This window comes from Mirounga leonina, unplaced genomic scaffold (assembly GCF_011800145.1).
Source record: "Mirounga leonina isolate KUSES-001 unplaced genomic scaffold, KU_Mleo_1.0 Mir_173, whole genome shotgun sequence".
Classification (NCBI taxonomy): Eukaryota; Metazoa; Chordata; class Mammalia; order Carnivora; family Phocidae; genus Mirounga; species Mirounga leonina.
In genome coordinates this window covers 69,518,737-69,531,278 of record NW_023270447.1, presented here as the reverse complement: position 1 = coordinate 69,531,278, position 12,542 = coordinate 69,518,737, and the positions used below count along the sequence as shown (strand labels likewise).

Sequence of the window (12,542 nt, the reverse complement as noted above, 5' to 3'; positions counted from 1 at the left end):
GGGGAGATGGTGTGGAACAGGTCACAGAGGCAGGATGCGGACTTTGGGCCAGCTCCTCTCTTTCCCCGGGGTCAGATGAGAGGCCGGGGTGCTGGGTCTGGGGGCCTTTCTGGAGTGGTGTCAAGGTGCCAAGAGGGCCTGACCATTCCTTTCTCCCCTTGATGCCCTGGGGGACCCAGGTGGGAGTTGGCTTGGCGGCCATGGGCAAGCAGAACAGCAAGCTGCGGCCGGAGATGCTGCAGGACCTGCGGGAGAACACGGAGTTCTCGGAGCTGGAGCTGCAGGAGTGGTACAAGGGCTTCCTCAAGGACTGTCCCACGGGCATCCTCAACGTGGACGAGTTCAAGAAGATCTACGCCAACTTCTTCCCGTATGGCGACGCCTCCAAATTCGCCGAGCACGTCTTCCGCACGTTCGACACCAACAGCGACGGCACCATTGACTTCCGGGAGTTCATCATCGCGCTGAGCGTGACCTCGCGCGGCCGCCTGGAGCAGAAGCTCATGTGGGCCTTCAGCATGTACGACCTGGACGGCAACGGCTACATCAGCCGCGAGGAGATGCTCGAGATCGTGCAGGTGGGCCCCTGGGCCCCTCAGAACGCCAGGCGCAGGGCCTGGCAGGGGGCACCGGCCATCCCTTTTTGTCCTCTCAACTGCCCTTGTGGGTAGGTAGGGGCAGGTGCTACTCTTGTGACCCATTTGAACAACCGTTAGGAAATAATTTCCAGTTTTAAGAAAAGTTCAGAAAACTCCCATATACCCTTTACCCAGATTCACCAATTAACTTTTGCCATATTTGCTTTATCATTGCGTGCATGTACTGCTTTGTCGTTCTGAACATGACCCTCTAACCCCGACTAGATCAGGATATATTTCCTAAGAACAGGGACATACTCTTACATAACCCATAATATGATCATTAGAGTCAGGACATTTAATGTAGAAACAATGCTATTATCTAACTTACAGACCATATTCCAATTTTGCCAACTGTCTCGAAATGTCCTTTCTAGCCCCTTTTACCCAGGTCCAGGATCCCACATTGCATTTCGTTGTCATGTCTCTTTAGCTGCCTTTAATCTGTAACAGCTCCTCAGCCTTTGTCTTTCAAAACTTGACATTTCTTCAGAGTACAGGCCAGTGATGTTTCATTGATCCTCATTTACTCAGGAGAAAACGGATGGTCAGAGAGGTAAAGACATTCGCCCAAGGCCACAGAGCCCATGAGTGGACCACCTGGCTCCACCGTCCACTTTCCATCGGGACACCCAGCCACCTTTCAACTGACTGAGGGCCCATTAAGAGCCTAGCACTAACTGACATGTTTATAACCACAAGCCAGTGCATCCTTACCATAACTCCATGAGGCTCAGAGAGGTGAAGTAATTTGCTCAAGGTCACAGAGCATGTAAGTGGAGTTAAGTTCAAGCTGGCCCCTACTCAGAGCTGCCCCTAGAAAGGGGTCTGGCTTCCAGTTCTGGAGTTGGCTTCAACTCTTAGATTTCTCATTTGTAAAATGGGGATGATGATACTGACCTCACAGGGAGATTTAAGGATCTGATGTGAATGCCCTTTCTTAGCACAAGTTTAAGTGTAACACAGGTTAGCTCTACCTCAGAAATCTTCCAGAGTGCCCATCTCTTCAGCCTGTCGTTGAAGTCCATCAGGGCTCTGGTTCTATTTTACCTATCCAGTTCCTAGTTCACATTTTGCCTGAGCCTGTGTTTCTTCACCCAGATAGTGGGGGTGTTAGCCCCCCACTTCACCAGGCTATTGTAGGTATAGAGTGGGATGGGGGCTCCAGCAGACGGTCCAGCATATAACTGTTCCTTGGTAAATGTTAGAAGTTGTCAGTTACCGTTGTCTCCTCTGCACATTCTCTACCCTAGCCAGAATGGCCTTTTCAACATCCTTGGGATATGCCCCGAGTAATCCCACCACACAGCTTTGCACAAGCTTGCTCCCTTTCCTTTTGCCTCTCTGAATCCTGTCCCTCTGGTCCCTCAGCTCGGCTGCTTCCCCTTCCATCTCATCCAGTCCCTCCTGGATTCTTGCTTTGGTTTCTCTCTTGCTAAGCATTGGGGTCCGCTTTCTTGAGCTGGAGTAGGATGTGGTGCCCTCCCTGTTCCTATTGTTAGGGGTAAAGTCTTAATGTCTGTGTGACTCCCATGGGCCAGGCATTAACTCTCTAGTGGATGGCTAGTGGGAAGTTCTGGGGGTCCTGGTGGAAGGGTTGGGGCAGGTGGGGTGATGGAAGATCACTCAGGGATTGGGCAGCAGCTGGATACCAACCAATATCAGGGATGTTGACGCTTTACCACTTAGTGTGGTTGCACTGGGATATACTGGTAAATCTCGGCCCTATTGGAGGCAACAAGCCCAAGACGTCAGTCAAGCCAGCCTCATTGGTTGGGCATCCTCAGGACCCCTTCCTGCCCGGCCTCTGCTACCTAGACTCCGATTCCCTTTATGGCAGCCGCGGGCCCCGAGATGGCCAGCGCAGTCAGAGCTCTGCCAACGCCAGTGACTGATTAGTTACACGCCAGCTCCAGTGAAAAACTGAGTGCACAGCAATTCCAGACAATTAATGAGGAGGCCCAGGAGTGGGCTGTCATGAGTGGAGCAGTGACTCTCTAAGTCACTCGCCCATCCTTCTCAGGACCCAACCCCGTGGTCCGGTGGTGGGCACATTGCAAGGGAAAACACTGCATCTCGGCCTCTTGGGGCTCCCACTCTGGTGGGAGAGAACAAGCGTGCAGCCCACACTTGTTGGCATCTGGGAGTCTAGGGGACTGAAAGGCAGGGAAGACCTCAGGATGTGGTGGATGAGTAATGACCATAATATAAGCTGCTATTTCCTGACCACCTACTCTAGCCAGCTACTATTCCAACTGTACACACTGTCTCATTCAATCCTCTAGGCAGGCCCCATGAGGGAGACGTGAGTAAACCGAGGCTCACAGAGGTTAAGGACTTGTCCGATAAAGTGATTAGTGGAGCCAGGATGCCTCTCCTTCAAAGTCCCTGCTGGTCATTAGCACCCACGAGCGTCTATCCAGCAGCTACAAAGGAGCAGATTCTAATTCAGTCTCTGGCGTCAACTGCCTTCCCAAGCCTGCATTTCTTACCTGGAAAATGGGGATCTTGATACCTGCTTTTCAGGGCTGTTGTGAGGTTGAGAAATAATGCGTGTCAAGTACCTGGCACATAGCAGGTGTCTGATAAGTGGTAACCGGTATTACTGTCCCAGGTGGAAGCTATCCATTCTGGGAAACCTGAAAGGCGTGGAGGTGTTTGGTGATGGCAGGGTCACCTACCAGGGGAGGCCTGATGATGGAGAGGTCAGCAAGGACCGGAGCACCGAGTACCTTGAGTTCCTAGGGCCGAATGGTTTGGACTTGATAGAGCCGAATGGTTTGGACTTGATAGAGCAGTGAGAGGCTTTTAAACGGTGGAGTCCCTGCCAGATGCCAGGCACTGTGCTAAGTTCTGAGGATATGGGAACTAGCTAGATGTCCGTGATCTTCATCTGTAGGCTGGGGACTAGGAGCAATCCTACGAGGGCAAAATTACTTCCAGAGAGGTGTCCCCAAAGGAAAAGCCCAGGAGACTCTGGGCCAGATATGGGCCTTGACCCAGCAGGGATCAGAGAAGGCCCCTGGAAGAAAGTGCCATGTAAGTTGCGTCCCAAGGAAGAGTGGGAGGCAGCAGAAGGAGCGTGGGGCAGCATCCAGAAGGAGCTGGGTGCACGGTAGGCCTGGAGGGAAGCCTGTGTGTGTGACAGGAACGAGGGGGCGGCCCACTGGGCTGAGGACGTGGCGGTGGAGATGTGTTTGGAAAGCTTTCAAAAGCAGGGTGGGGGACAAACCTGAGGGAAAGAGGCCTGAAGAGACCAGTACGGAGGCTGGAGCCGGATCTAAGGCAAGGGAAATTTGGGGGATGGGAGAAGGGAGGCTTCTTGGCGGAGGTGTCAGTAGCAAAACGCTGGAAGATTGGGGCGATCGGTCTAGTCCTTGAGTTCTGGGGCGATGGGACCCAGCCTAGCCCATAGGCCAAGCCCTACGTGTTCTGTGTACATTTAGCACAAATACCCTCCTTCGCGTTGCCTCCAGAGATCCTGCACGTGGCAGCTGCAGTTCTGGGCACAACTGAGCGCATGCTGTCCCCGCCCCTGGCAGATGCTCATTTGAGTTTATTTGCATAACGTCTCCGCCCACTCTGGGCCCAGCTGCTCCGGGCCCTCCAGCCCTTAGTGCGGCCCTGCGCCCCCTGCCGGCCACAGAGGCAGCGCAGCCCAATGTCACCTCCTCCGCCCAGCGCCCCCTGCAGGCCCCCGAGCGCGGGCCGCCCAGGGCCCCGAAGTTTCAGAAAAGCAGCGCTAAGCCGGGACTTAGCCTGGAGCCCGCGGCGCCCAGTGTTCTAGCCCCTTCGCTATCTGGGCCCTGATATCCTCCAACATCTCTCCTGGCCCCCTGCACTCAGACACCCCCAAATTCTCGGTGCCCACTCAGAGCTTCAATGCCGGTCCTTTTACATGCAGATTGTTCTGCCAGCAATGCCTTTCCCACCCTGCGCTCCAAGGGAACTTGGTCGGGGCCCGCTCCAATAGCCCCCTCTTTTGGGAAGCCCTCCCAGACCCTCCTTCCGGAATCCCCCCTCCACCTCACCCAGGAGGAGCTGCGATCTTCTGCGTGCCTGGGGGCGGTTTTGGATGATGGGGACGGGGGGCTCGGGCAGGCTCCTCTCACTCCCTGCCTTCCCCTCCCGCCCCTCAGGCCATTTACAAGATGGTTTCGTCCGTGATGAAGATGCCGGAGGACGAGTCGACCCCAGAAAAGAGGACCGAGAAAATCTTCCGCCAAATGGACACAAACAACGACGGTGAGGGGCAGGGGCGGGGCGGGGCGGGCGCCACTCCCCCTTCCTCTCCCGCTGTTCTGCCTCCCCTCGGGGCGCGGCCGCCTTCTCCATCACTGCTCCCTTCGCCCCGCAGGCAAGCTGTCCCTGGAGGAGTTCATCCGCGGGGCCAAAAGCGACCCGTCCATCGTGCGCCTGCTGCAGTGCGACCCCAGCAGCGCCTCCCAGTTCTGAGCGAGAGGACCCAGGTTCCCCTCCTCCCTGCCTTCACTGGCCCTCTCCCGGCACTCAGCTTCCTCTCCCTTGTGTCTATCCAGCCTGGGGGTCAGCCTGGGCACCTCCCCCCAGGGCCTGCACTCCGGGGTCTATGGAGAAGGCAACCCGCAGTACCCCCAAGGCCCAAGCAAGCAAGCGGTCCGCACCGTCAATCCGAGAGGCGGTATCTCCCTTAGGCAAGGATTGAGACGCAGGCTCTGGCTGGATCTGCCCTCCCTCACCCAGAGGGAACTTTAACCATTCTCCCCCGCCCCCACCCGCCCCCAGACCCACACGCAGCCTCGGGCTCCTCCCCCCAACCACCGGGCAAGCTCCCCAACCCCCACCCCCGCCCTTGTAGCTCTCAGTCAGGGTGGAGGGGGAATCATGCCCAGGTGAGGAGGCTGTCTTCATTTGGAAAGGAGAGAAGGATTCTAGGGGTGTGGGGGTTTGAGGAAAAAGCTTCCTTGAGCCATCCTTTCCTGCAGGAGGGCTCAACCCTTCCTGTTCCACCGCTCTTGTTGGCCCGGAGGCCAGGATGCAAAAGGAAAACCTCTGGGTTCCAGCCTCCCAGCTGTGGGTCCCATGAACCCCCCCACCTGCCTTTCAGCACTTGGATGAACACAGACCCACTGATCCCTCGGTGTACTTTTCCTCTCTCAGACACACACACCAGGCCCACGGATGGGCAGACACACCCAGAGCCCCACCCACAGCATCCTGTGTGGGAAAACAGCACAGGACCCCCCCCCGCCCCCCCGCCAAGTCCCCTCCCCTGCTGCATGCATCCACGTGGAGCATCTCTGTTCTTTTTAATAACTTCGAAATAAAGTCTCATTTCAGTGCAGTGGGCTGGGTAGCTGAGGGAGGGGGTGGAAAGCCCTACTGGGGTCCCCGAGTGACCAGTGAGCTGGGGTCTGCTCCAGGAACCCTGGCCTGGTCACAGCGCAGACTGGGTTGTGGGGCCCTAGTGGTCATGGGGCCTGGATGGGGCATCAGCTCTCAGAGGGTCAGCGGCTCAGAGATGGTGCAGCTCAGCAGGTCATGGCCCTCCACAGGCTCTGGGCTCTCCTGCATCTGTGGAGACATGAGAGGGTGCCAGGGTCTGGGTCTGCTCCTCCAGGACATCTGGGGGCTGGGAGGATGTCGGGAGCAAAGGGGCATCACTACTCCCTCCCATACAAGAGCCAGGCCATACCCTTGGAGTGCCCCCAGTTTGAGCCCAGATTACCCCCCCCCAAGACTCATCCTGGCCCTTGGGGGAGCCAGGTTTCAGCTGTGTGTCTTAGCTGGGAGATCTGACCTCTCTAAGCCTCCAAGCTGCTCCCTTTTGTCCTGGGGAAAAAACTTTTGCCCCATTTCTCAAGGCAAGGGCCCCATACAGAGGGGTGGGGGCAGACCAGCCTGGGCTCCCCAGCAAGGGCTCCCGGAAATATGGGGAGTCAGGACTGATGGAGCGGGTGGCAGGCCTTACCACGTGGTGGCTGCTTTTCCCCCACCAGGGCCTCAGTTCCAGCAGCTGGTGGGTGAGCTGGGCGCAGCGCACAGCAAACACACTCTCGGTCACACAGAACACTAGCGAGATGCCCCAGAGGCACAGGCTGGAGCTCTGCAGGGGCACAAGGGGCAGGATGGACAGGAGGGGGTCTCCAAGAACCCCTCCCACCTCTGATGAGCACCTGGGTGTCACCCCCCCACCCTGCCCCCTGCCCCCCACCCCTGCCATCCCGGGCCTAAGCACTCACGTAAATGCGTGTGGGGTCGAAGGGACAGTCGGGCACCAGTACCAGCACTTCGGAGCTTCCAAAAGTGCAGGTGGCCAGCAGTGCCCGGCCCTGGGTGGCAAAGGTCACGGCGATCGAGGCCAAGAGGCCCAGAGTACAGGTCAGAGACAGAAGGGCACAGGCCATGCTCGAGCTAAACACTGTCCAGCGCTGGATGGGGGAGGCCACTGGTCAATGGATGTCAGGCTTGGCCCCCATGGGGTCAGCCTTGCTCCTTCCAGGCAGGCCAGGCCCTTGGGGGTGGCCGCTGCCCCTACAGCCCCTCCCAGGAGGAGCCACATACCAGGGGGACACTGGGCAGGTAGCGGGACAGCACGATGGCTGCAATGCCTGAGACGATGACCTGCGGGGAAGGAGAGTAGGCAGGGGGTCAGGGCCACTCTCGGACAAAGACTCCACTGGCGCCAACTCTGGCCCTCCCAGCCCCCAGCCCCTCACCCCGGCTCTGCTTTGGCCTCACCATCTCCATCTGCACAGAGGCACTGCCTCCTCACGGTCCAGCCCTGAAGAGACGTTTCTAGTACCCGGTAACTCCCTGCCTACAACCTTCCGTGCCTCCCTACTGCCTCTAGTTGTGTATCTCAAACAGGCACCCGTGTAGCCCAGGGCTGCAGGGGCATGTCACAGAATATATATGACACATCTCCCTGGAGTGGAAAAGATTTTGGAAGACACTAAGTAACTCAACTGGCAAGGAACTAAAAACAAAATTGTTCTTTTAAAAAGTCAGAAAACTTTGTGGAGTAGGGGCGCCTGGGTGGCTCAGTCGGTTAAGCATCCAACTCTTGGTCTCAGCTCAGGTCTTGATCTCAAGGTCCTGAGTTCAAGCCCCGAGTTGGGCTCCATGTCAGGCGTGGAGCCTACTTAAAGAAGAAAAAAAAGAGAGAGAGAGAGATAAAACGTTATGGAGTAGAATTCTATGCGCTGGGCCCATGGGAGGCAGGCTGTCTGATGGGACGGCAATGTCTTTAATTCACCAAGCGGACACAAGTAAGTGCCTTAACCTGTTGGGGCCAAGCCCCATGCGGCAGGATGAGCTCACAGAAAGGACACGAGCTTTGGCGTCAGACACAAATAGTTTCAAATCCAGCTCGGTTTCTTTGTATCAGCAGGGCAGCGGTGAATCCTCAGTGTGGCCTCCCCGTCTGGAAAATGGGGATAGTCGTGGCCCCATGTTGCCGGAAGCAGGGAGGATTAGCTGAGGGAATGAGGGCAAAGCTGAAGGGGTGTGGCCCGTGGCCCATCCCTGGTGATCTTCTAACCCCAAGCTCACGAGCTCAGCTGAGCTCACCTCTCTGCTTTCCCTGACTTCCTGACAAGGCTGGTGAGAGGGACGAACCACAGTAACAACAACGCTAGGGGACGCCACACACATCTCTGCGGCCCAGCCCCGTCCCATTGACTGCGGCTCTCCTGCTTGCTGGGGCCCCGCGATCTTCACTCACCCAAGCCTTGGGGCCAGCAGGCTGTTGGAGCTTCCCTTTGTAGAGACAGAAACAAGTCCCTCAGCCAGGAGGTGGCAGAGATGGAACTCCAGACTTTGATGCACGGATGTTGCCCCAAGGCTGCCGCCAGCACCGCTAACAGGTGGGAAAGACCTTTCTGACCTTGAGAATACCAGGCCCCTTCATTCCTGCATTCCTCAGACAGGTACTGGCATCCAGGCCAAACCATGGCCGCCATTAATTGAGCACCTACCATAGACCAGGCCTAATGCTGAGTTCCTGCCAAGTTGGTTTTTTCAGTGTCTCCAGAATAGATCTTAACCATTCCCACCTCCACACCTTTGCCTCTGCCATTCTCTGTATTTGGAATGTCATCCCAGCTTCCTCTCCTACTTGCCGGCTCCAGCATGCCTCCTATCTGGGTTATGGTAATTACAGCCTATCTTTGAACTCCTACTCAGCCATCAATACCCAGCTCAGGGGCCTCCACGTCTGTGAACCCTCCTGGACCCTCCCCACCTGAGCTGATGCTCCTTCCTTCTGTCCAGCACTGCCTTGACTAGTTCCCTCTTGTCATCATAATCCAAGCTCGCAGTAGCGAGCATTGCCCAGGCATCAGATACTGGGACAAGCACTTTATGGGGATGATTTTTTTTTTCAAAGATTTTATTTATTTATTTGACAGAGAGAGACACAGCGAGAGAGGGAACAGAAGCAGGGGGAGTGGGAGAGGGAGAAGCAGGCTTCCCGCGGAGCAGGGAGCCCGACGTGGGGCTCGATCCCAGGACCCTGGGATCATGACCTGAGCTGAAGGCAGACGCTTAACGACTAAGCCACCCAGGTGCCCCTACGGGGATGATCTTAATACTCACGGGGACCCTCTGAGGTGGACACTGTTATCTTCCCCATGTTATAGAAAAGGCAGCTGAGGCACAGAGAGAGGCTGAGAGCCTTGTCCAGTGGGTAAGGGGCAGAGCAGAGGGCGTGAGGGGCTCTACTTGCCCACCCCAGACTTGGGGCGGGGACTCATCAAAGGCCTTTCAAGCCCCCGCCACTCCCCTCACCGGTCCCCCTCCCCGCCTGGCCATACCACAATGGCAGACGTGACAGACAGGATGTTGACCACGCAGTATTGCAGGGCCACAGCGTCGTGCGGGCCAGCCACGTAGCGCAGCACGGTGCCGTGGAGGAGAGTGGCTGCGATGAAGCTCATGTGGCCCAGCACCACCAGCACCAGCCCTGTCTTCATCAGCACCCTCCGGAAGTCCTCCATACTCAGGCCACCTGTGGACCACATGGGACAGCCATGTCAGGGCCATGGGGGCGGGGGGGGGGGGGGTGCGGCGCAGCCTCTGGCAGAGGAGAAGACTGAGGCCCCAGCAGGAGTAATGGACACTAGGCTCTAAGTCTGTTTCTGGATGACTCGGGCAACTTGTCTTGAGCCTCAGTTTCCTCATTTGGAAAAGGGGTTCACAATGGCTTCATGAGAGTCTCTGGAACTCTAAGGCTAGAAGAGCACACGGGTGGTACTTAATGAAGGGTCACAGTCCACGTGAGTGCTCAAGTCCCCAAGGGGCAGGGCCACAACTTGAACCTGGGTCTCTAGCTCTGGATCCATGGTCTTTCCGCTAAGCTCCCCATTCACTGATTTATTCATTCAGGAATTCGTTACACAGATGTTCCCCGAGTACCTGCTCTGTGCCAGGCCCTAAAGCACCACGGTGAGTTGGACAGTCACTGTCCAGGCCCCAAGGAGCCCCTAGTTCATGGACCAGGGACCAGGTCCTGCTCAGGATTCACTCTGGGGTATAGAGCCGGGCACACAGTAGATAATCAACTCACAATTGCTGAACTGACTTGGGGCAAGAAACTCAAGCCTCTGAGTACCCATTTCCTCATCTTTAAAGTGGGAAGAATAACCCCTGCCTCCCAGTGGAGAAGGAGGGTCCCATGAGGAGATAGTGGGAGAAGGAGGGAAGGTGGGAAGGAAGTGGGGAAAGGAGGGAAGGTGGGTGGGGCATACCGTGCAGGTGCTGGGAAAAGCAAGCTCTAGGTGCAGGGGCACTGGACAGGGACAGGCCAAGTGGGGGAGGCTGGGGTCAAAAGAATACCAGAGACACGTATGCAAATTCCTTCTGAGTGGCCAAGTAGCTACCCAGTCCCTATGTGCGCACCCCAGGAATAGGGAACCCTCTTCCTTGAGCAGCTCAGGCTGTTCCATATCTGCCCTCTGGAATGTCCCCTATGGGTTCTGGCTCTGCCCCCGAGGACACACACCATGCTAGCCCCCTGGCCCTGTCAGCTTCCTTATTCCAGCCAGTTCTGAGAGACTGGGAGACTGGCAACCCCTGAATTAAGCAACCCCTCTTCTTTGTTTAGCTCTTCCCCATGGAATCTGTGAGTCCCTTCTCAGACCTCAGTCTCCCCATCTGTGTCAAAGAGGGTTGGGTCATATTTCATATTATGGGAGCCCTGTAGCTAAAAGAGATGAAAAAAAAAGAGAGAGAGAGAGAGAGAAAGGAAGGAAAGAAGGAAGGAAGGGGGGAAGAAGGGATCATAACTTGGGGGCCCTGTGCCAAGAGGCAGTCCCTAGGGAGCAGGGAGGATAGGGCCATGGTCACAGCCCTCCTGTGCGACCTTGCCATATGTAAAACGGGGAGGGGCTGGTCTAGCTGTCTGAGACCCCTGGAGCCTGCAGGGCCCTCTGGAGCTAGACCAGGTCTAGGAGCAGAGGGCCGATGATGGGCTTGACAGGCACTGTGGGACTGGAATGACATTGTGAAGATTAACTGCCAGCCAAACAGGAAGCTTCGTCCCAGGGACCTGACCCACCTCACACCATCCACCCACCTACCCGGCAGCCCAGACACCACCTGGCTCAGGGTTGGGCTCATGAACAACAACAACATCGTAGGACCAAGACTCGGTCAAACCAGAGATCCCGTGCCAGTATGGGGCTTTGCCCAGAGCCCTGGACTGAGTCTCAGGGCAGTCCTGGCATCTCTAAGTGACCATTCTTAGAGCACTCATCAATGTGGTTGGCACAGTGGTAAGCACTTCACTCTTAGGAGCTCACTTCCTTCTCACAGTAGTCCTAGGAGGTGGTGCTACCATCCCCATTTTACAGATGAGAAAACTGAGGTTCGTAAGGTCTCTTGGCTAGAGAGTGGGGAGTCCCCAGGTCCGTCTGCTGCCCAAGAGCAGTATCACTGTGCCGAGGGAGTCAGGGGAGAGGACACATCGGTCCCACTCTGTCTGGATCCTGTTTGCTAAAGGCCCTCCCATCCCCTCCTGGTTGGAGGAGCGGAGGGTTGGAAGTGGGAGCCTTTGGCAAGGCTGAGGAGGTGAAAGAGCAGGGAGCCTCAGAACTCTCTGGGCCCCGGATCTCTCTCCCTCTGCTCTCCCTTGCTGCTCTCTCCAGCAACTCTCCTCCTCCCGCCTGGGCGTCCCTCCTCCGCAAGAAAGGAAAGTGGGGGCGAGGGGCGAGGGGCGGAGGCGCTACCCCACCTCGAGAAGATACTAGCAGCCCCCCTCCCTCCACCTCCCTGCTGGGGAAACAGGCCGAGAGCGGCAAGTGACCCGCCGAGAAAGCGGCGCGGACCCCGGAGTTCCGGGCTCCGGCCAAGCGCTCCGCCCCCGCGGGAGGATCCGGGGCGGCGGGGGGCCTCGCGGGCCGCCCCGCCGCGGCTCACCCGGGCGCAGACACATCTCGGCTCCCGCGCCGGCTCTCCGCGGCCGCCTCAGCGGGGCTCCGGGTGCCGCGGCCGGCGGGGTCCCGCTCGCATCCCGGGCCGCAGCCTCCGCGCCGGCCCGCCGCCCGCGCCTGCCCGCGCTGCCCGCGCCACGCCTCCGACCAGCCCCGCGCCGCGGGCTCGCCGGCGCCCGGCCCGGCCTCCCTTCCCGTCACCCCCCGGGCGGCCCAGCCCCGGGAGGGCTGGCGGCTCGTTTGCATCCCGGGCCGGTCGGACCGGCTGGGCGGCCCTTCCCGGCCCGCCCGGCCGAGTCACGGCGCTGGCCCCACCCGCCGGGCCGCCTGCCTCGGCGTCTCCCGCCGCCCCCCTTAGCCCACCCCTCCGCGGGGGTTCCATTGCCCAGATGAACACTGAGGCTCCGAGGAGCCACGGTCCTCCGGAGGGCGGCCGTGCGCGCCTGGGCTGTGGCTACCGTGACCCGGGGGGCGCCTGCACCGGGCAGCCCCC

At 58.1% G+C, this 12,542-nt stretch overlaps 2 protein-coding genes across 2 annotated transcripts; one reads left to right on the top strand and one right to left on the bottom strand.

The window, feature by feature from the left end:
• The first annotated feature begins 200 nt into the window (after positions 1 to 200).
• Positions 201 to 5,282, top strand: HPCA (hippocalcin). Its single transcript, XM_035020195.1, has 3 exons — positions 201 to 578; positions 4,778 to 4,883; positions 4,996 to 5,282. Exons 1-3 carry the CDS (start codon positions 201 to 203, stop codon positions 5,091 to 5,093), a joined length of 582 nt encoding a protein of 193 aa, XP_034876086.1. The 3' UTR covers positions 5,094 to 5,282.
• Positions 5,283 to 5,907: 625 nt separating this feature from the next.
• On the bottom strand, positions 5,908 to 12,174 carry TMEM54 (transmembrane protein 54). Its single transcript, XM_035019184.1, has 6 exons — positions 12,036 to 12,174; positions 9,434 to 9,627; positions 7,182 to 7,241; positions 6,860 to 7,048; positions 6,589 to 6,723; positions 5,908 to 6,191 (listed from the first exon to the last, which is right to left on the bottom strand). Exons 1-6 carry the CDS (start codon positions 12,049 to 12,051, stop codon positions 6,117 to 6,119), a joined length of 669 nt encoding a protein of 222 aa, XP_034875075.1. The 5' UTR covers positions 12,052 to 12,174; the 3' UTR covers positions 5,908 to 6,116.
• Between the last annotated feature and the right edge of the window lie 368 nt (positions 12,175 to 12,542).

Coding starts and splice junctions, on each gene's coding strand:
- HPCA (XM_035020195.1), top strand. CDS start 201: ATGGGCAAGCAGAACAGCAAGCTGCGGCCGGAGATGCTGCAGGACCTG. Junction 579..4,777: donor AGATGCTCGAGATCGTGCAG/GTGGGCCCCTGG, acceptor CCCGCCCCTCAG/GCCATTTACAAGATGGTTTC. Junction 4,884..4,995: donor AATGGACACAAACAACGACG/GTGAGGGGCAGG, acceptor TTCGCCCCGCAG/GCAAGCTGTCCCTGGAGGAG.
- TMEM54 (XM_035019184.1), bottom strand. Junction 6,724..6,859: donor TCGACCCCACACGCATTTAC/GTGAGTGCTTAG, acceptor GTGCCCCTGCAG/AGCTCCAGCCTGTGCCTCTG. Junction 6,192..6,588: donor GGAAAAGCAGCCACCACGTG/GTAAGGCCTGCC, acceptor ATGTCTCCACAG/ATGCAGGAGAGCCCAGAGCC.